The following is a 20,598-nucleotide window of genomic DNA, read 5'->3' as shown; positions in this document are numbered from 1 at the left end:
CACTGAGCCATATCCCAGCCATCCATTACTTTTATTGAAGCAGAATTCTACCTATCACAATAAATTATGAATTAGAAGGGCTAAAGAATTAAAGGGTTCCTTTAAAAAAAAATCCACGCTACCAAACTGGAAACATTAATAATACACCCAAGATAGTCACTACTGTAACTAAGTTTTGATCATTACAAGCTGCAGCTATAAGTGGATACAAGCATTTAGAATGGTTTCAATAACCAAAAAGGCTTTTAACATCTGCCCTCATATATATACATATATATATGTATATATATATATAATATATATATACACATATATATATATATATATATATATATATATATATATATATATATATATATATATATATATATATATATATATATATACGGGGAAGGAGGGCAGACTGGGATCTAGCACTTGCTAGTTAGGGCTAGACCTTCTGTTTCTTTTTTGACTTTTCTAATTTTGAGACAGGGCCTGCTACTTCTGCCTGCCTGCCCTTAAATTTAGTCATGACTATCTCCCAAGTACCTGGAATTAGAGGCATGCACTCCCACACTTGGCTAATTCTTGTCTTTTCAATTAATAGAAATGGTTTACTCTGTTCCATACAAATCTACCATATTCTATTCAGAAGGTAGACAAATGACATGAATCTATATTACAACTTAGTCATTTGTTGCCAGGACCTATAGAACACTGTCTCAGTCAGAAAAATGGATTTTTAAGTCAGTCTGGGTAACAGTAGACAATTTAGATTTTTATAATCCACTTTGTCTATTTACGTGGCTTTAAGATAGAATGCCTTATTATACTGATATATTTTGTAAACTCCAAACTGTAGAGCCAGAAGGGTTGCTAAGAATTTAACCCCAGTACCATAATATAGGAAGGATAGAGAATTTGGAATTCCATTCTGAGGAAAGTTGAGCTCCGAATAAGTTAAAATTGTTAACAGAATTATCCAGTGTTCTAAATACAACTAGTGACTAAAGGTTTAAACTAGTTCTTGTAAAAAAAAATTCACTAAGCAATTTTAGGTCAAAAATTAGACTGGCCAGATCAAAGTACTGAGTCTCATGTAAAGGTATTCAAAGTCAAATATATGAAAATATTGTGGGATAGCCAAAAAACATTCTGAAATTCCGAATCTAATGGGAGACCTTTAAAAAAAATCTGCCAACTAAAAACAAAAAAAATACCAGCTCAAAGGAATAGTAAAACCATAAATTTTGTTTGTGGGAGGACCATTTGTAAGTATTACCAGTTAACTTTGAGGAATATTTAGTTGATCTTAATTTATACCTTTAAAAAGCTGAACCGGCCACACATTAAAAAGATAATGATATTGAACTGAAACTCCTTTGTGCAACTACTCAAATAGTTTAAAAAAAAAAAGACAATTATTCATTATAATACTGTAATACCAAAGAGATAAGTACTTCTGGTCACCAAAATGTTAGTGCCTCAACTTTAAACTCTGGAATCTGTAGGAACATCAGCCCCTACAGTACAAACCAATGGGAATGTTTACTGACTGCCTGACTTTGCAGGGACTGAATGCACTTAGATCAGGAAAAAACAGAGTGGACGTAGTAAGTTTTGAATGCCAAACAAAAGCCAACTCTATAGTTACTGTGAAATATGAGCCAATCTCCTACCCACTTCTCTCTATCATCTGCATACTTCCCAAGTGAAGATAAAATGACTCAATCTAAATCAGGTAAGGGAATTAGCATACTCCATCAAAAATGAAAACAATCCAGTTTTGAATGTTTTTCATACTTGTAATAAACAAGAAAGATATTTCAATTAATTAAAACCACCATATAAAATAAGTCACTCCCACTAAATCCCTTACAGAACACTAAAGAAATTTTAATAGGAAACAAGAGAAACCTCAGAATATTCAAAATACAGTATAAAAGTACTCAAAGAAAGCTCAAGAAGCCAAATCCTCAAATTTCACACATCCTAGAGTTATCCCTAAATTGCAATCAACTAACCACACATTTTATCATAATCAACTTTTTTCAAAGACATAAAAACAATCTATTTCAGAAGACTACTCTTTATAAGTTAAGGACTTTACATTAACTGTTATATTGTACTCAGCAAGTTTCTGTCCTCTAAATTAGCTCTTACATTCCAGGAAATAAATACAAACTCAATTTGCTTTGTAATTACTGATAGGTAACCTGTTTATGTAATTCTAGTCTGCTAAATGTAATTCCATAGGATGTGGTCTTGATTATGGAAAGAATCTAATATTTCTTGATGAAATACTATAATTCTCTTCTCCAAGAGTTACAATTTTTGAAAAGTATGCAATGAACTGAGTATCACTCCCATGAAAGACAAAAAAAAAAAAAAAAAGTATAATTGTTGTCTTATGTATTTCTAGTAAGTCTTTCAAGCATTCCAGAGAATCTTTTCATATCTCCATTTCTGGAAAGTGAAATCAGAATAGAAGTAATTTGGGAACTTGAAAATGGCATTCTTTTTTTGTTTTTCAGCAGATGCCAAATTTTTGACCGACATGGCTCCCACAATTACTTTGTTACCATCAGTCCAGTCAGTTAACAGGTTGTAGGAAAAGATTCGTTTTTTGCAGATACTGCTAAGCTGTTTAAAGAGAAGAAAGAGAGATTAATTTAGTGATTATAAAATGCACAAATATTTAAATATTTTGAACACTTTGTTGATCAGAAGTGTGACTACATTTTAACAAATGTGTACTTTTTAGTTAAGTCTGGTCAAGGAAGTGCAGAAACAAGTCAATATGATAGAAATAGATCATGATGTGTTAATGTTTGAATTCCTGACACTATAGGAAAGAAAGTATTAAAATCTGTATTTTTAGTCTAGTTCTGTATCATTTTACCATAGAGGCATGAGGGGAAAAATAAATAGCAAAACGGCTCCCTAAATTCTAAAATGTTTACAATCATTACTATATATAGAACCAAGCCTGAAAATTTGTAAACAATCTATTTATATTCCAGAAATCTTCTTTAAGCAAATACTAACCATCCATAATACAATTTTCTAAAAATAGTAAGACAACAGTTTTATATTAATCATAACTTTTTTAATTAACAGTTGTGAATAGGACACTTTAAGATACTGTTTACTACATATTGAAATAAACATCTGTTGTAAATTCAGAAACCCAAACATTTACAGTAAAATGTGCTTACACATAAATATGACCAAATTCATTTAAAGTCCCTAATTAGATAGACCTAAGTACATGCAATTACCATGTAAAACAAGACCATGAATTGATGTAAAAAAATGACAAAATCACTAAATCACCAAAACTAGAAAAGAAATAATGAAATGGAAACTAAGAAAAGACAATTAATAAAACATGAGAAATCTAACAAAGCAGCTTTAAACACAGGACAAACTAATCTTTCCATTTTCAAAAGTTGTTAATCATGTAATTCTCCAAACTGCCATTTATAAAATGGCATTCTAGAAAATCTATACTTGGAATCTAAAAATATCCCAATTCAGAAAGCGTCCACTACTACTGCTTCTCTCTCCCCAGCTCAAACAATGCATGAAAAGCACTGATGTTAGGAAGAAAATATTCCATGGTGTAATTTTTAGAAAAACAAACTTACTGAATCCAAAACTTTTTAAGACCCATAGTCAGCACTAACAATCATCATTTTTCCTATTTTCGCCCATTGTTTTCCAATGTCATGTTAGAGATGAATAAATTCTTTGAGCCCATAACTGAAAGATCAACAAACCTGGTTTTATTATACCATATTTTTGTCATTGGTACTGCACAAAATTATATACAAAGAAATATATACAAAAATGTTCAAGTATTAGTTATATTTCAATTCAAGGCTTCTGTTTCAAAAAGCTACATTTAACATTTCATAAAGAGCACAAATTAGTCATTTCAAATATTTTTTTCCAACTACTTTGGGTTTATATATATGTATATGTGTGTGTATATATACATATATACACACACATATTTATATGTGTGTGTATATATATACATATATATATGTATAATTCAGTAGGCACTAAAAATCCATGCAGCTGCATTGTGAGGGGCTTGCTCCTGCCCTTAGTATAAGCAGGTCCGTCACTCCAGGTTGAGTTTGGCTATTACCCATTCATGCTCAAGTGCAGTAGATGATTTTACAAAATATGCCGTGATGCACGGGAAACCAGAGGCCAATTTAGGTCTCAAATCATACTATCTAGCAACAAAACATTTACAGTTGTGCAAGAACAAGAATTTCATTTCCATAATCAAACAACATAATAAAACATCTTAACTTGTAAGATAACTTACATCTTTGGACTGCTGGAAAATAATTATGAACATTTTAAAAATAAAAAAACAGCAGAAGCCCTGATATTACCTCTTTTTCCTCATTTCTTATACTACCTTTTAAAATAAAGCAGGAAATGTGGCCAGCAGCTGGTCCCGTCTCTTCTGCCCCAACAGCTGTATCCACTTTAGCACAAAGAAAAACAAGGATGCTAAATACGTATATACTTTATCAAACAGTGATGTTTCACAAAGAATTTTTTAATGCCTCTTACAATGAAGGACATTGTAACTCAATTCATACAAATGGACACTGAGTATTTGGAAAGAAGAATATGTCCCATCTTTGGAAAAATAGTGTCAATCACATGGAGTGACCAGAACTACTCATTTTGAAAATTTTTTTAAGGCAAAAACTTTAAAAATATGTAATACGATTCTTTGTGAAGCCTCACTTTACACATATTCATTCACATTTCGCAATCTTCAATATATAATCATACATACATAAATTTAACCTAAAATTTTAATACAACAAAAAACAAAGGAGTACAACCATTTATTCGTACTCAGTGACAGGTTAATCACTGTGCTGGTCCTTAAAAAATTTTTATTAAAAAAAAAAAAAACATTTCATTAACCATTCTTGTTCTTCCTCTAAAACACAGAATTCTGTTATGTAAATTAATTTCTAATGTCTCTAATGGTGCAATATTAAAATCTGTCACTCTAGATTGAATTCCTGTATTTCCTATTGAAAACTAAACATTCTTAAATGTTTAAAAGATTTCTGTCATTTCCAGCAAAATATCACATTTGTGCATGCCTCAAATACTAGTCAACCTCTTAAAAGTTGATCTAAGATTGGAATTCCAACTTGCACCTTGTACAACTCGGAACTTCCATTCAACTTCACCTGTTTCACTGTCTCCAAACTGTATCTCTATAAGCAGGTTTCAGTGTACAGTTGGAACCGATGTCTTCCAAGGCCATGTCCACACTGGGGACAGAAGAGCTAGGTACACGCAAGTCTGAACAAGGTGACACATTTAACAGCTATTTCGACTAGAAAAAGCATCTTAAATACATTATTGACCAGCACAAGTCTGTTTCCAGGGTGGACAGGGCCCAAAGTAAGATTTCCCCTCCCACCTTCCAAAAGAAAAAAAAAATTAAAAAAAAATCACACGCACACAAATTGAGATGTTGCCCATTAAAGTAGACTAAAGCAGCAGAGCATGAGCGTTACGTGAAGAGATGGATCCTTACCAGGTTGTGAGGCGGGAACGACTGTTCTGCAACCCCTACAACGGAGCCTGGCAGGAAGGAAATCACCTAAAAAAGAAACTGTCAGAGAGATTTAATAGTCACAGGTTATCATTAGGAGTGGGTTACAGTGTCACATTCATGCTTTTTTAGCTAAAACACTTAAAAGACTCAATATTACTTTTTTGTTTTTCCTCCTCTGACATGTGTCCAGTGAAGATGTCCCACACTAAAGGTGTTTTACATGGTGTAAGGGAGTTGAAAGGGGTAAACGCGGATAAAGAGCAGATTACTTGACCCTACATTTTAAGAGAAGACGACGCCTTCCGGGCGCACGCCGAGCAGAACTCCACCGACACCTTATCCTTGTCCACATGCAGACACACTCCTCCCGCCGCGTCGTCCTCCTCCGGCAGCTCCGGCGGCTGCTTCCCCACGGGCAGGGCGTAGTCGTGATCCCCGGCGGGCGAGTCCCTGAAGAGCGAGGTGGTCAGCCGCAGTCCCACGCCGCTCAGCCGGCTCAGCAGGCGAGCCAGGCCGGTCTCGTTGGCCAGCACGGCCCGTAGGTAGCGACTCTCCTCCTGCAGTGCCTGCACGCGTCTGCCCAGCTCCCGGTTCTCGGCCCGCAGCTCCTGGTTCTCGGCTGCCAGACCGCGGACTCGACTCTCCAGCCCCATCACGTACTCCTTCTTCTTCAGCCGGTTGAGCCGCGCAGCGGCCGCCGCCGCCTTGCGGGGACTCTTTGTCGCCGCCTGGCTGCTGTCGTTCCCGCTGCTGCCGCCGCCGCCGCCGCCGCCGCCGCCGCCGCCGCCTCCCGGGGCCTTCCTCCGCCTTCTCTCCCCGCCGCCACTGTCACTGCCGCCGCCGCCGCCGCCGCCGATGCCGTTCAGCAGCCTCTGCAGCAGGTCCGAGAAGCGCTGCATCTCGGCCGCCGCGGCGGCGTCGTCGTCGTCGTCCCCGCGCCACGGGCCGCCGGGATCCGAGCCTCCGCCGGACGAAGACAGCGGCCCCGGGGAGCCGGGTCCGGCCTCCAGGTGCCAGTCCGGTTGTCGGGGATCCAGCAGGTCCGCCAGCTCCAGCCCGGAGAGAAAGTCCATGTCCTCCGGGTCTTCCTCGCGGACACTGGCGGCCGCTTCGTCTTCCATCTCCTCCGGCGAGGACGCGCGCGCCGCCGCGCCGCCGCGGCTCCCCCGCCCGGTCCTCACCTCGCCCCCGTCGCCCGGCGGCTGCAGGCGACCCGGCGCCGAAGCCGCCGCCTCCGTCGTCGTCGTCGTCTCCCGAGCCGCCGCCCGGGGCAGCGAGCAGGTCGCCGCCGGCGCCGGGCTCTCGCTGCGGGCCGGGGAGTCGCGGCCCGAGGCGGCCAGCAGCTTGGTCAGGCTGTGCCTCATGGGGGCCCCGAGGTGGGCCCACGCAGGCCCGGCCCCTCAGACTGGGCCTCGCGGGCCCCGAGGACCCCAGGCCCCAGCGCGCGGATCCAGGGCGCTGGCCCAGACGGAACGGCGGGGCAGGTCGCGGGCGCCTCCCGCCTCGCTGGCGCCCGGTCGACCCCCCGCGCCGGGGCGGGGGGCGGAGGTAGGGACGGGAGGACGGGGCGGCGAGACCCGGAGATGACTCGACCGCGCCACCCAGACAACGGGCCTGGCCGGAAGTTAGTCCTCCCCACCCCTCCCACCGCCTTTCGCGCTCCGCCGGGCGAGCTGTAGGATCGCGAGACTTGGTGGTGCCTTGGAGCCGTAGTAATTCTAGCTTTCTGGTGATGTCATCCTAACCGAGGCAAAAACAATAAAGCCCGGACGGATCCCTTCTATTTTAATAATACACGAAAGCAGACTCAGCAATTCAACCTTGGTCCTACCTGATTTATCCTCAATGTAAATGTTTATAAACGCTTTTCTTTTTGCTAAAGCAACCCTAAATTGCAGCTAAGACACCACAACCCAAAAATCACCTCCTTCATAATCATAACACTATTCTCAGGCTCTGAAAATTTTCACGATCATTTCGTCCCTAGACCACAGTCAGAGGTTTTCAGTTCTTTTCAGAATAACAGCAAAGATCTCTTAGCCAAGATCAATTAACGCAGGGATTCAGCATTCCTATGGGATTTTTTTTAAATTTCATTGCTTAAGCTGTAAAAATTCCTTTCATACTTTAATTTTGGTAAATAGTGGATTTTTGAAAAGATTTAGTTGTCTTGAACAGGCTACACTACATTCTAGATTTGTCTGCTTTTTTCAGCATTATCACAATCTCTAGTTACACATGGAATTTGAGATTTGAAGCGCTTTATAAATATGTTAAAATACAGGGAAACAAAATAGTTTGTCTATTTTTTTTTTTTTGGGTCCGGTCGTGGGGCCTGAACTCGGGGCCTGGGTGCTGTCCCTCAGCTCTTCAGCTCAAGGCTAGCGCTCTACCACTTGAGCCACAGCGCCACTTCCGGCTTTTTTCTTTTTGCTTATGTGGTGCTGAGGAATCGAACCCAGGGCCTCATGCATGCAAGGCAAATACTCTACCACTGAGCCACCTTCCCAGCCCCTGTGTTCATCTATTTGATGTTAACGTTCCATTTTGTAGGAATCCATTATTTTCACTATCTTTAAAAAATAGACAAACTGGGCTGGGAAGATGGCTCAGTGGTAGAGCACTTGCCTTGCATGCCTGAGGCCCTGGGTTCGATTCCTCAGCACCACATAAGCAAAAAGAAAAAAGCCGGAAGTGGCGCTGTGGCTCAAGTGGTAGAGCACTAGCCTTGAGCTGAAGAGCTGAGGGACAGTGCCCAGGCCCAGAGTTCAGGCCCCATGACCAGATCCAAAATAGGTGGACACAATATCTGTTGCAATTATTGTAGTTACCACACAGAAGAGAAGGGCTCACTTCTCCCTGATACACTGGGGCAGGAGTTTGGCATTGTTTGAGCACTGCTAATACTCAAATCACTGCTAATGTCTATGATAAACCTTTAAGTGCCTCATTTAATGTTTTTCATTTAATTAAGCTAAGGTGCTAGATGCTGGAGTGATTTGACTTCATACTTGAGAGCTATTCGACTCTTCACAGACTGTCAGCCAAGCAGTCAACCAGACTGAACTCATGTGAACATCAGGTGCTTTGGACACACCACAGACACTGAAGTGCAACTCACTCCTAAAAGGTACTATCCAAGCAAACAGCTAGCATTGAACTTCTTGCTATCACAAGCCTCTTCAAATTCTGGATGATGCTACAGACATTTACACCCAGGCCAGAAGGAGATAAATTCCTCTGATGGCCCAACAGAACTGGTAGAAATACAATTCTTTCATTTGCATGAAGGACTGCCATGACTGGTGATGTGAGCGAAGAACTGTGCAAGCTTTGACTTTCATGAAGAGCGTCCCATGATTGGCGCAGCCAGCCTTGTCCCAACCCCTTTCTGGCTAAATAAGCCAGCTGTTCAGCTCCCTGAGATACCTGAGTGGCTTTTGCTGAAAAGCACTGCCTCTTTTAAACCCTTGAGCTGACTGCTTGAGCACTGACTCTGATCCCAGAAAATGGGAGAAAAGTTTGGCATTCTTGCTTCTATTTTTATGTCTTTGCTCTAAGCCATTCACTTTGCAGTCACATTTGAATTCTGGAAGGACAGGACTGATCAAAAATAATCTTAATACTGGGTGCCTGTGGCTCAGGCCTCTAATCCCAGTTACCCAGGAGGCTCAGAACTGAGTATTACAGTGCAAAGCAAGCTTGGGCAGGAAAGCCAATGGGACTCATATCTCTGTAAGAAAGGAAGAGATGGATCCTTGGCTCAAGTAGTAGAATGCTAGCTTGAGCAAAAGAGCTCAGGAGTAGCACCTAGGTCCTGAGTTTAAGCCCAAGAACTAGTGCACATGTGCACACATGCACGTGTGTGCACACACACACACATACAAATAAATATCTTTATGACAAGGACCAGAAGCTAACACTGAGGAGCAACAGAAAGTTGTGTCTGGATAGACTAATCATCAGGTTGGTCAAAATTACTCCTCTCAAATGATGACAGCAGTAAATTCTTAGGAATCCCTCTATAACGATTAGTAGACCATACTTTGGCTAAAACTGCTTAATAAGTATGTATATCTCTTTCTCTCTTCCCTTAGTTCTTTGTCTATTTAGATCAAAGGGTCATGTATGTACCCCCAAAGACAGCTAAAGATGAGCTGAGTGTTGTATTCTCCGTGGATGCTCTTCAGCTTTTCTCTGTCTCTTTGTGGCAGGTAGAGGTTAGTGGCCAGGCCTACTAGGGAGTCACAGGAGTCTGGGCCTGGCGACTCAGAAGACACCCTTGCTGGCTGGCTCCCTTCAACACTGGGTTTCATAAAAGGCTTTCCTAGAAGCATCTTTTCTTCTCCACTTTCCATCTTTATCGTTAGTAGAGTAGGCTGAGTTGGTAACACAAACAAAAAGGGAAGGTATGTCAGAGGTAGCAGAGGCGGCAGCAATAACTGTGGAGCAGAAGGAGCAGCGGAAGGAGCACTGGAAGCACTGGCAGCCATCACCCTGGTGGCAGTAGTAGCAACAATGGCTGTCAGCTGCAGGTGTGAAAGCAACGGACAACAAAAGTGACTGAGACAACACAGAAGACAAAAGAGAGAAAATTCAAGATCATCGAAAGCTAAGGCTGAAGGAAGAAGGCTACAAGGAGTCAAAAAAAATTACAGTCTCTGGTCACTGAAAGAGTTCTATAGAGCTTTGCTCTTGTTTCTGTAGGGGTAAGAATCCCAGTCCACAAGGCCCAGCCATACAAGAGCTGTAACATTAGGGGATATCTGCTGCGTCTGCTGCTGTCAGACAATTAAAAACCAACAAGAGACTACTTCCAATGGAAGAGCTTTTCCTCACCTATCCATAATTTCTATCCATGCCGAGTGGGACCATAACACTTAAAAGCTGCTTTTGCTGGAAATCACCATCTTCCTAACCTGTGTCCACAAATTACCTGAAAGTAGGATCAAAACTTAGTAGGGATTTCACTGGAACCCTGGAGAAGAAAAACCTTGTAAGTTTCCAGCAGTTGTGTCATACAAAATGAAAACTAATAAGACATATAGAAGGTATTTTCTGTTAGGATTTTTCTTTAACACATGTAACCATTTTTCTCCTCATAAGATTTAAGTTCATTTCTTATGCTGTCCATTTTACTTCTCCAGGTATGTTTACAATATTCTTTGAGCAGATTCACTCCCTTTATCACTCTGTCTCATTCCCCCTCTCATCAGATCCTACGTGCATTAAAGATAGATTTTTTTCCAATTACAGGAGAAAAATGTCAGTTTATCCCCTAAAATGTGAATAAAATTTTCAGATGGAACACCAGAAGTCAATGCCTGATGGTGTCAATAACTTGAAGCATTAAGAACAAATGTTGTGGGGGGGGGAGCGGGGAGGATTGGGGGGATGGGGGGGAGGCTGGAAAGGGATGGGAAGGGGAAACAAAGGAGGAGGCTACAATGCTTGATAAGAAATGTACTCATTATCTTGCCCATGTAATTGTAACCCCGCTGTACAGTATTTTCACAATAAAAAAAAAAAAAGAACAAATGTTGCCAGCTAAGAGAAAGTTAGGGATTAAATTGTGTCCAATTGAAATTGAAGTCCAGTTTCCATATCTTAGTATGACCCCCTTATTTGGAAAAAAGGTTTTTACAGAAGCAATAGAGTTGAAATGAGGCCATTAGGGTGTATCCTTATCCAATATGACTAGGGTCCTTATAAAATGAAGAAATTGGACACAAACTCAAAAATGAAAAGAGAACATGGAAATCCATAGATCTGTAAGCCAAGGGATGCCAAGAATTGCTAGCAATCCCCAGAAGCCAGAAGAGGCTTTAAGAAAGGATTCTGGCCAGGCATCTGTGGCTCACACCTGTGATTCTAGCTACTCAGGAGACTGAGGTCTGAGGATGGAGGTTCAAAGCCAGCCTCAGCAAGAAAGTCCGTGAGACTTGTATTTCCAATAAACCACTAGAAAACCAGAAGTGGCACTGTGGCTCAAATGGTAGAGCTCTAGCCTTGAGCTGAAGAGCTGAGAACAGCACCCAGGCCCAGAGTTCAAGCCCCATGACCCACCAAGAGAGAGAGAGAGAGAGAGAGAGAGAGAGAGAGAGAGAGAGAGAGAGAGAGAGAGAGAGAGAGAGAGAGAGAGAGAGAGAGAGAGAGAGAGGATTCTGACATAAAGCCATTAGTGAGCACAACCTTATCAACAACTTGATTTCTAACTTCTAGCCTCCAGTGCTGAGAGCCCTACAATTCTGTTACTCTAAGCCATCTAGTTTTTGCTACTTTGTTACAGCAGACATATGGAAAAATTGCTGTTTGCCAAAGGTATTTGGAAATCTTTTCTCTGTATATAGTTAACACCAATGTGAAATTCATGCTATGTCATGCTCAGATCTCTGTTTGATTGCTTTCTGGTGTCCTATCTTTCCATTTATACTTTAAGGTTGCTCAGTAACTGATAACCAGGGTTCAAAAGCAGATTGTCGGGAGCAAATACACTCTTGCACTCATTGTACCAACACCAAAGGTAACTTGTTGACCATAAATCTATGTGTCTAAAGGGCCTGGTGGAAGAGGGAGGATTGATTCTGATTCTGAAGTCTCAGAGTTCTGACAGGAACTGAGGGAAACATCAATGTGAGCATAGTGGGGCCAATCTAGCTAGAGGATCAATTATTTGAATCCACCATGACTGTTCATTCTACAGCCCTCAATGACAATGCTGTTAGAACTGTAGTTTTCTTACACCAAAACAGGAGGTATTGTGAAAGATTCTAGGCTACTGTATTCACATGCTTTCCTCTTCTCTTGGACAATTATTAACAATTTACAGATCTTAGCTTAGATATACCTCTAGTAAACAAACAAACAAAACTTTCCTTATTCTCTTATACATTCGTTTGGGGTTCTTCCGATGTATTTTAATATCTTTATTGTTAAACATTTTTCTCACCCACTAGGATGCAGTTCAGTGACAATAAGGTCTGTGTTTTATTTATGTTGTATCCCAACAATTAACATAGCACTTGACCAATAACCAACTCTGACAAGTATCTGCTAAACTGATTCAACATATTAATAAATGAGTAGTAATATTGAGACATTAGAATGACTGACAGGCTTGCCCTACCTCTACCATCTTCTATTAGTGCAAACCAAGACCCAACACCCAAGGCTTAATAGCTTGAGATGAGAAAATATCCTCTCTAAAATCTAAAGTGTACACAGATATGTGAAATGCATGCTACAACCTAACATTAAAATCTTTAAATTTAGGAGAGAAACACTAATCAGTGGGAGGCACTCTAGAGTGGAACAGGGCATCATGATTTGCCATATGTTGTTGAATATTTGTGGAAGCAGAAGCTTCTAGCTGAATGACCTGACCCAGTTCTGTCAGGCCATATTTGGCTTTATCCAAATTGTGTCTTGCCTTCCTAGTTCTTGGAGAAAGAAATGTCTGCAGGCTTCTGAATCACTTACATAAAAATAGAGCTTACTGGGATATTAAAAATAGCTATGTGGAAGGTTCTTCTATTTTTTTTGTTTTTAATTTTAATCTCCTTTGAATAGGCAGTATATTTATATAGGTCAAAAATTAAATGTATAGAAATGGATATGGAGAATTTTCCTACTAATTATAATTTTACTTCTTATTCTCCATACTACTAAAAACTAGTCCTACTAGTACTGTCCAATATTTTATGCATGTGAGAATATATTTTTATACTTATTCCATTTACCTCTTCTATTGCACAAAAAAGTATGCATATAGCGTACATATATAATCTCATGGGGGTCTATATCAATACACAAAGAGCTTCCTTTTCTCTTTTTGTCTACAGTTGCAATGCATTCTAATGTGTAAAGCGTCTAGACTTCATTTAACCTATTTCAATGGTATATAAACTATTTCCTATGTTTTGCTATTATTAACACAATGATGTAATGAATAATCTTGTATTATCCCATTCTTTGACACTATAAAAAATACCTTAGATAGCCAGGTGCCAGTGGCTCACACCTAGTCAAGAGGCTGAGATCTGAGGATCAAGGTTCAAAGCTAGTCAGCCATTAGATTTTTATCTCTAACCACTAAAAAGCTGGAAGTGGAGCTGTGGCTCAAGTGGTAGAGTGCCAACCTTGGGCACAAGAGCTCAAGGATAGTGCCCAGACTTTAAATTCAAATCCCAAGACTGCATCCCCCACAAAATAAATCTGAGATAAATAACTTATAAGGAAAAATGGTTAGTTTAGATCACAGGTTTGGTTTCAATCCATGACTGCTTGGTCCTGTTGATTTGGGGCAAGGCAACATATCATGGCTGGAGTGTGTGTTGGAGTAAGACATGTCTCATGGCCAAGGAGCAAAAGAGGGAAAAAGGAATCAGAATCATGTAATTGCCTTTAAGGGTATGCCCCCAATGATGCAAAGATCTTTCATTAAGCCTTACCTGTTAAAGGCTCCACCACCTCCCAAGAGTGCCATCTTGGTGATCAAGTTGTTTTGTTTTGCCAGTCCTGGAGGCCTGGGCATTGTTTCTGAGCTTCTTTTGCACAAGACCAGCACTCTACCACTTGAGCCACAGCACGACTTCCAGCTTTTTCTGTTTATGTGGTACTGAGGAGTCAAATCCAGGGCTTCATGCATGCTAGGCAAGCACTCTACCACTGAGCCACCTTCCCGCCCATGGGATCAAGTTTTTAATACATGGACCAAAGGATACATTTTAAGATCCAAACTATAGCAAATATCAAAAAAAAAAATTGTAGACTAGTATAAATAAAGGTGGAGTGAGGGCTGGGAATGTGGCTTAGTGTCAGTGCTTGCCTAGTATGCATAAAGCTCTGGGTTCCATTCCTCAGTATCACATAAACAGAAAATTCTGGAAGTGGTGCTGTGGCTCACATGGTAGAGTGCTAGCCTTGGGAAAAAGAAGCTCAGGGACAGTGCTGAGGCCCTTATTTCAAGTCCAGGACTGGACAAAAAAAAAGGGTGGGGTGGAGTGAAGGATAAGAACGATCTGGCAACTAGAAAGTCTGGAGTATGCCCTTGTGGATTTGAGAAGAGGCCCTGTGAACACTACAGTTAGCTCTGCAACTAATAAATGACCAGCCAGATCTCCATTTTTTTTCTTCACTTAGTTTTTTTTTTTTTCCAAACGGGATAAACAGAAGTTTGGAGAGAATAGTATCAAGTAGGGACACTCATCTATACATAATAGCCCTGGTATGCTATATTCCATAAGATGTTGTAGTATTTGCAAAATAGCATCCAGTCTGTTGTTAGGAAGGTGGAAAGTGATTTTTAAAGCCTATTTTTGGCCACGCTCTCAAATTCTGGCAATGTTTTCAAGACGTCATTAAGGACTAAACAAACAAATAGTACTCCTTGCCTGATAGGAATCTAGCAATCAGAGTAGGTGCAGTTCAGCACATATTGATGGTGGTCCACCAAACATTCATTTCCTTCATGCTACTGGCAGTGCTCTAGCTTTCTCAGGCCACACAGACTAGCCTCATTCTCTTCCCATGGGTGAATCTTGGATACATCATGGAATCATGGCCTATAAAGATATTTGGGCTGGACTAGTGGCTCATGCCTGTAATCCTAGCTACTCAGGAGGCTGAGATCTGAGGATCATGGCTCAAAGTAGCCCAAGCAGGAAAGTCTGTGAGACTCTTATCTCCAATTAAACACCAGAAAACCATAAGTGGTGCTGTGGCTCATGTGGTAGAGCGCTTGCCTTGAGCTGAAGAGCTCAGGGACAGTGTCCAAGCCCAGAGTTCAAGCCCCATGACCGATGAAAAAAAAAGATATTTGGCTGAGGTGTTTGCAGATGACCTGATTTGGGCCCAATTGATACTTGAAGACAAGTCTCCTTATTGGATGTGAGGTAGACTTTTGGGAGAACTGTCAACTGTAGCTATTTTTTCCTTTGTGGTAGGCTAAGAGGTGACAATTCAAAAGTCTACTTGGTTCTCTTGATCTAACAAAGTGGGTAGCAGAGAATATCTCTGACATGATTAGTCACAGCAACTCCACCATTTCTAGGCCAAAGATACCTGGGTAGAATAGCAGGTACAGAGGTGCCAGAACTTCTTAAACAATGTCATAGGGTTGAGGAGACAGATTTTCTATGACTTTATTAGAAAAAAAGAGACTTGGGCTAGGAATATGGCTTAGTGGTAGAGTGCTTGCCTAGCATGCATGAAGCCCTGGGTTCAATTCCTCAGTACCACATCAACAGAAAAAGCCAGAAGTGGTGCTGTGGCTCACAAGTGCTAGCCTTAAACCAAAAGCAGCTCAGATACAGTGCCTGCCGAGGCCTGAGTTCAAGCCCCAGAACTGGCAAAAACAAAAACAAAAACAAAAAACAAAACTTGAATTCATCTTCACTGAATACAGCAGAGTAAGTGAACTTACAATTGTGTTTTTATTTTTTCATTTTTTTTCTCTTCAAACTCTCACAAATTTTTGGAACCTAGCTAGTTCCTCTCAGGCACACAGAGTACTCTTTAGTGATCTTACAAGAAATCAAATTAGTGACACAGCACATGATGTGTACATTGTTTAGTTACGGACTTTTTTTTCCTGCTGATTTTAATTTTAGGGCTACTACTTTTGTGTGTTGCAAAAGTATTTTACTAGAGATATAGGTCTGCTTTAGAAAGTTGTGTTTTGTTTTACAATTTTCTTCTCAAAACCAATAGTTTCGGGGTCAGTTTATATTTTGTCAATTCACTCCATTTGGAAGCATCACTTTATAGAGCAGAATACTACAGCAACTAATTTGATTGCTTATCCTGGACCGTGATTTGGGAGGTGCAGGGGTCATAGACTCAATACAAGATCATGAGAGTGAGTGTAATACAACTTTGTGACTGCATGGAAGGTGGTTTGGTTAAATAGGAAAAAGCATGGGTTTTAAAGCCAGAAAGTTGATCCAGCTAACCTAATTGGCAATGTCCTGCACAAAATACAAGTATGGAATCTTTTGTTTAAAACTGAAGAATTTCAGTCAGGTGCCAGTGGCTCATACTTGTAATCCTATCTACTCAGGAGGCTGAGAGCCGAGGATCTCAGTTCAAAGCTAGCCCAGGCAGAAAAGTCTGCGAGACTTCTCATCTCCAGTTAACCACCAAAAAGCAACACGTGGAGGTGTGGCTCAAGTGTTAACCTTGAGTGAAAAAGCCAAGCAAGAGCTCAAGGCCCTGAGTTCCAGCCCCAACACCAGCTCAAAATAACAAATAAAACACAGAAATTTTTCATAAGAGTGAAAGAAGAGCATTAAACCAAGTATGGTAGATGGAATGTAGACGGAATCCCCAAGACACTTTGCTTAAGCACATCTGGCTAAATCTCACTCCTCCTTCTCAAAAAACCCCTGGACTTTAGATGTCACCTTCTCTGAATTCCTTTTTTTTTTTTTTTTTTTTTTTTTTTTTTTGTCACTTATGGGGCTTGAACTCTGAGCCTGGGTGCTGTCTCTCAGCTCTTCAGCTCAAGGCTTGCGCTCTACCACTTGAGCCACAGCGCCACTTCAGGCTTTTTTTTTCTTTTTGCTTATGTGGTGTTGAGGAATGGAACCCAGGGCCTCATGCATGCAAGGCAAGAGATCTACCACTGAGCCACTTTCCCAGCCGCACCACTTCTGTTTTTCTAGTGGAGATCTTAAGAGTCTCATGGACTTTTCTGCCCAGGCTGGCTTTGAACCACACCGGTAACTCACGCCTGAATTCCACTTTTTTTCATCTATAAATGGTCATTCGACCTACCTTGAAGAGTTGTCTGACATGAAAAACACTGGATAGGCACACCATAAGCACACGTTCCTCTTAAGTCTCTGTGTGGGTAGTTTTTTCATGGTTTTCTCTAAGCATTTGTCTTTGACCTATTCTCATTTCTTCTTTTCCTTTCAAAAAATGTGGAGGCATTAAAATGAATCTTATAAAAATGGCCTAAACCAGATCATTTTGGTTCTACAAAATGGGCAATTTGACATGGTTCAACCTAATCAAAGCTTAATCAGAGCTGAGCAAGTGGGTCCTGGCCCCATGCACCTCTAGCTTCTCCAGGAACACGTTGCCACCCAAAGAGGGGAAAAGGAGAGGTGTTGGCACTCTTGTGCACCAGCTCCCCTGGCAGAGTAGCCTGTATTGGGGTCAGAAGTCTGTGAGTTCCATTTGTAAGCTTGCAGTGCTTTGCCTCCCTCCCTCCCTCCCCACTGTTCCTAGTAAGTGGGGCCAGACTGACGGACTTTCAAGGTTCCCTGTAGTCTGGCCTCAACGTATCTGTAGTCATGTGTCTCTGCACCCCCTTAGCCCAATCATTTTTATTTTATTTTATTTTATTTTTTTGGAGGGGGTCCGGTCGTGAGGCCTGAACTCTGGGCCAGGGCGCTGTCCCTCAGCTTTTCAGCTCAAGGCTAGCGCTCTACCACTTGAGCCACAGCGCCACTTCCGGCTTTTTTCTTTTTGCTTATGTGGTGCTGAGGAATCGAACCCAGGGCCTCAGGCATGCAAGGCAAGCGCTCTACCACTGAGCCACCTTATAATTTCAACAAATACTGAGAATTTTTTTAAAACTTCAATGTCCATGCAAGTGCTGCCTCAAATTCTTCTCCCTTTTCTCCACTAGATGTAATTCTTTAACAATCAGCTTACTGAGAGCCCTCTTCACCATCCTAGCCCTTACCTTCCAGCGGGGAGGGGGTCAGATACTGAGTGTGCACTGTGAACTCTTAGCACTCCCTGATAAGGTACTTCACATTCTATACAATGTTTTGAATGGTTTGGTTTTGTCGTCCCTATACTAGCCTTAGGGACTAATCCAAGGCAGGATTGCTTTTTCCCTGTTTATACTCAGTGCCTACTCCACTACATGGCACTCACTAGTCAATAATCACCTTTCCATGTGAAAGATAATTTCACATTAAGTAATAGTTCAGCAGAAATCTCAGCTCCTCTAATGACCAAGTGACTTTAAGCAAATTACTGAAATTTAGTCTTCTCTTCTTTGAAATAAGAATATACAAATTGGGGCTGGGAAGGTGGCTCCGTGGTAGAGCGCTTGCCTTGCATGCCTGAGGCCCTGAGTTCGATTCCTCAGCACCACATAAGCAAAAAAGAAAAAAGCCGGAAGTGGCACTGTGGCTCAAGTGGTAGGGCGCTAACCTTGAGCTGAAGAGCTGAGGGACAGCGCCCAGGCCCAGAGTTCAGGCCCCACGACTGGACCCCCCAAAAAGAAAAAAAGAATGTACAAATTACCTTCTCAAATACCCATAAGGATTAAGCAATATAATTCATCCAGGTTGCTTCAGTTTAATGATAAATAGTATGGGCTCAATAAAGAGCAATCAGGGTTAAATTAGCTTCTATGTTCTGGTTCTTTGTAAGCCTTTAAGAGGAAGGATATGTCCTTTCAAGCCAGCAGTGTGTTTCATTTTTAAGAAAAAATTTGTACTTAAGAGCATAATCTTTTTTTTTTTTTTTTTTTTTTTTGTCGGTCATGGGGCTTGAACTCTGGGCCTGGGCGCTGTCCCTCAGCTCTTCAGCTCAAGGTGAACGCTCTATCACTTGAGCTACAGCGCCACTTCTAGTTTTCTGGTGGTTTATTGGAGATAGGAGTCTCATGGTCTTTCCTGCCCGGGCTGGCTTTGAACCGCAATCCTCAGGTCTCAGCCTCCTGATTAGCGCGAGGTACTTATAAGAGCATAATCTTTCTAAGTGTGTAAAAACTAGTTTACAAAATTGCCTAAGGTAAGAAAATCCTTGCTTTAAAAAGTTTTATTACAATGCTCCAAGTAATATATTTTTATCTAATTTGTGTGTAATTCTTGGTACCACTGAGCTCAATGAGTGAGAAAAATACTGTATTATAATCTATTTTAAGAAGTATTCATACTAATATCTATACATCATTAATTAAACACAGGAAAATATGGAAGTGTAAGGTATATTTTAACAATTTCCTTTTAAAATGTAAAGAAAAAAAATTTTTTTTGGGGGGGGGATCCGGTCATGGGGCCGGAACTCTGGGCCTGGGCACTGTCCCTCAGCTCTTCAGCTCAAGGCTAGCGCTCTACCACTTGAGCCACAGCACCACTTCCAGCTTTTTTCTTTTTGCTTATGTAGTATGGAGGAATCGAACCCAGGGCCTCATGCATGCAAGGCAACGCTCTACCACTGGGCCACCTTCCCAGCCCAATGAATTTTTTTTTTTGGTCAGCCGTGGGGCTTGAACTCTGGGCCTGGGCGCTGTCCCTCAGCTCTTCAGTTCAGGGCAAGTGCTCTACCACTTGAGCTACAGCGCCACTTCCAAGAAAAATTTAAATTAAGTATTTCTACAAGATTGGTGTACTCTTACAAAAATGCCTTATGTATTCATATGCATAATCAGCTTAGATTTTAAAAAAGAAAAAGTAAATTACAAGAAAATATACTAATAAAAATGAAAACATTCTGTTAGTATATAGATCATACCATCTGTTATGACTTTTACATTGACTTGAGACCTTTGGTCTATTAGCATGTTGTGCAACATTTGACATATTGTTTTTCTAAATCCTGTCAGCTTAGAAGATGGAATGTGATCTCAGCTATTAGGAAAAATAAAAATTGGTTGGTTTAATTAACTTGAATCATACTGCTCATATGGAATGAATACAAAAGTTAGCATTGGTAAATAATGATCTACATTGTTGCCAATCTAATGCAAAATAAAATCTGACCCTTTCCCCTGCACAATATTCATACTACGTTATTCTAACATGGATTGGCTTAGTGTTTTAACTACGGGGCCCTAAAGTCATCTATCTAAAAATGGTAAATTGTGCTACCTACTTTATTTCCATAATGATACATCTCCATCCCGATTCAATTCAATTAAATTAAAAAAAACCCTCAGGATTTATGACAACATCTGAGATTGATAATGAAGAAGTTATGGGATATGGACGATAAAGATAGCAAATTTAGGAAGACTTCAGAGGCACAGTAGGATC

General features: G+C 41.0%; 1 protein-coding gene across 4 annotated transcripts; it reads right to left on the bottom strand.

Annotated features, from left to right (window-relative positions):
* Positions 1 to 1,853: 1,853 nt before the first annotated feature.
* Crebzf (CREB/ATF bZIP transcription factor) lies at positions 1,854 to 7,046 on the bottom strand. 4 transcript variants are annotated; one of them, XM_070034850.1, is made up of 4 exons: positions 5,876 to 7,046; positions 5,576 to 5,653; positions 3,633 to 4,492; positions 1,854 to 2,625 (listed from the first exon to the last, which is right to left on the bottom strand). In XM_070034850.1, exons 1-2 carry the CDS (start codon positions 6,958 to 6,960, stop codon positions 5,638 to 5,640), a joined length of 1,101 nt encoding a protein of 366 aa, XP_069890951.1. In that variant the 5' UTR covers positions 6,961 to 7,046; the 3' UTR covers positions 1,854 to 2,625; positions 3,633 to 4,492; positions 5,576 to 5,637. The 4 variants fall into 4 exon arrangements, with proteins under 4 accessions (XP_069890951.1, XP_069890953.1, XP_069890952.1 ...); XM_070034852.1 differs by having other exon boundaries at positions 4,424 to 4,492; XM_070034851.1 differs by lacking the exon at positions 1,854 to 2,625 and having other exon boundaries at positions 2,632 to 3,747; positions 4,424 to 4,492.
* Positions 7,047 to 20,598: the final 13,552 nt, after the last annotated feature.

Source organism: Dipodomys merriami, unplaced genomic scaffold (assembly GCF_024711535.1).
Source record: "Dipodomys merriami isolate MVZ:Mamm:240054 unplaced genomic scaffold, mDipMer1.0.p SCAF_25, whole genome shotgun sequence".
NCBI lineage: Eukaryota > Metazoa > Chordata > Mammalia > Rodentia > Heteromyidae > Dipodomys > Dipodomys merriami.
Note: the sequence above shows the minus strand (reverse complement) of the source record. Positions and strands in the feature narration are given on the sequence as shown.

What these genes read in the sequence shown, in the direction of transcription:
- Crebzf (XM_070034850.1), bottom strand. Translation starts at nt 6,960, where the DNA reads ATGAGGCACAGCCTGACCAAGCTGCTGGCCGCCTCGGGCCGCGACTCC.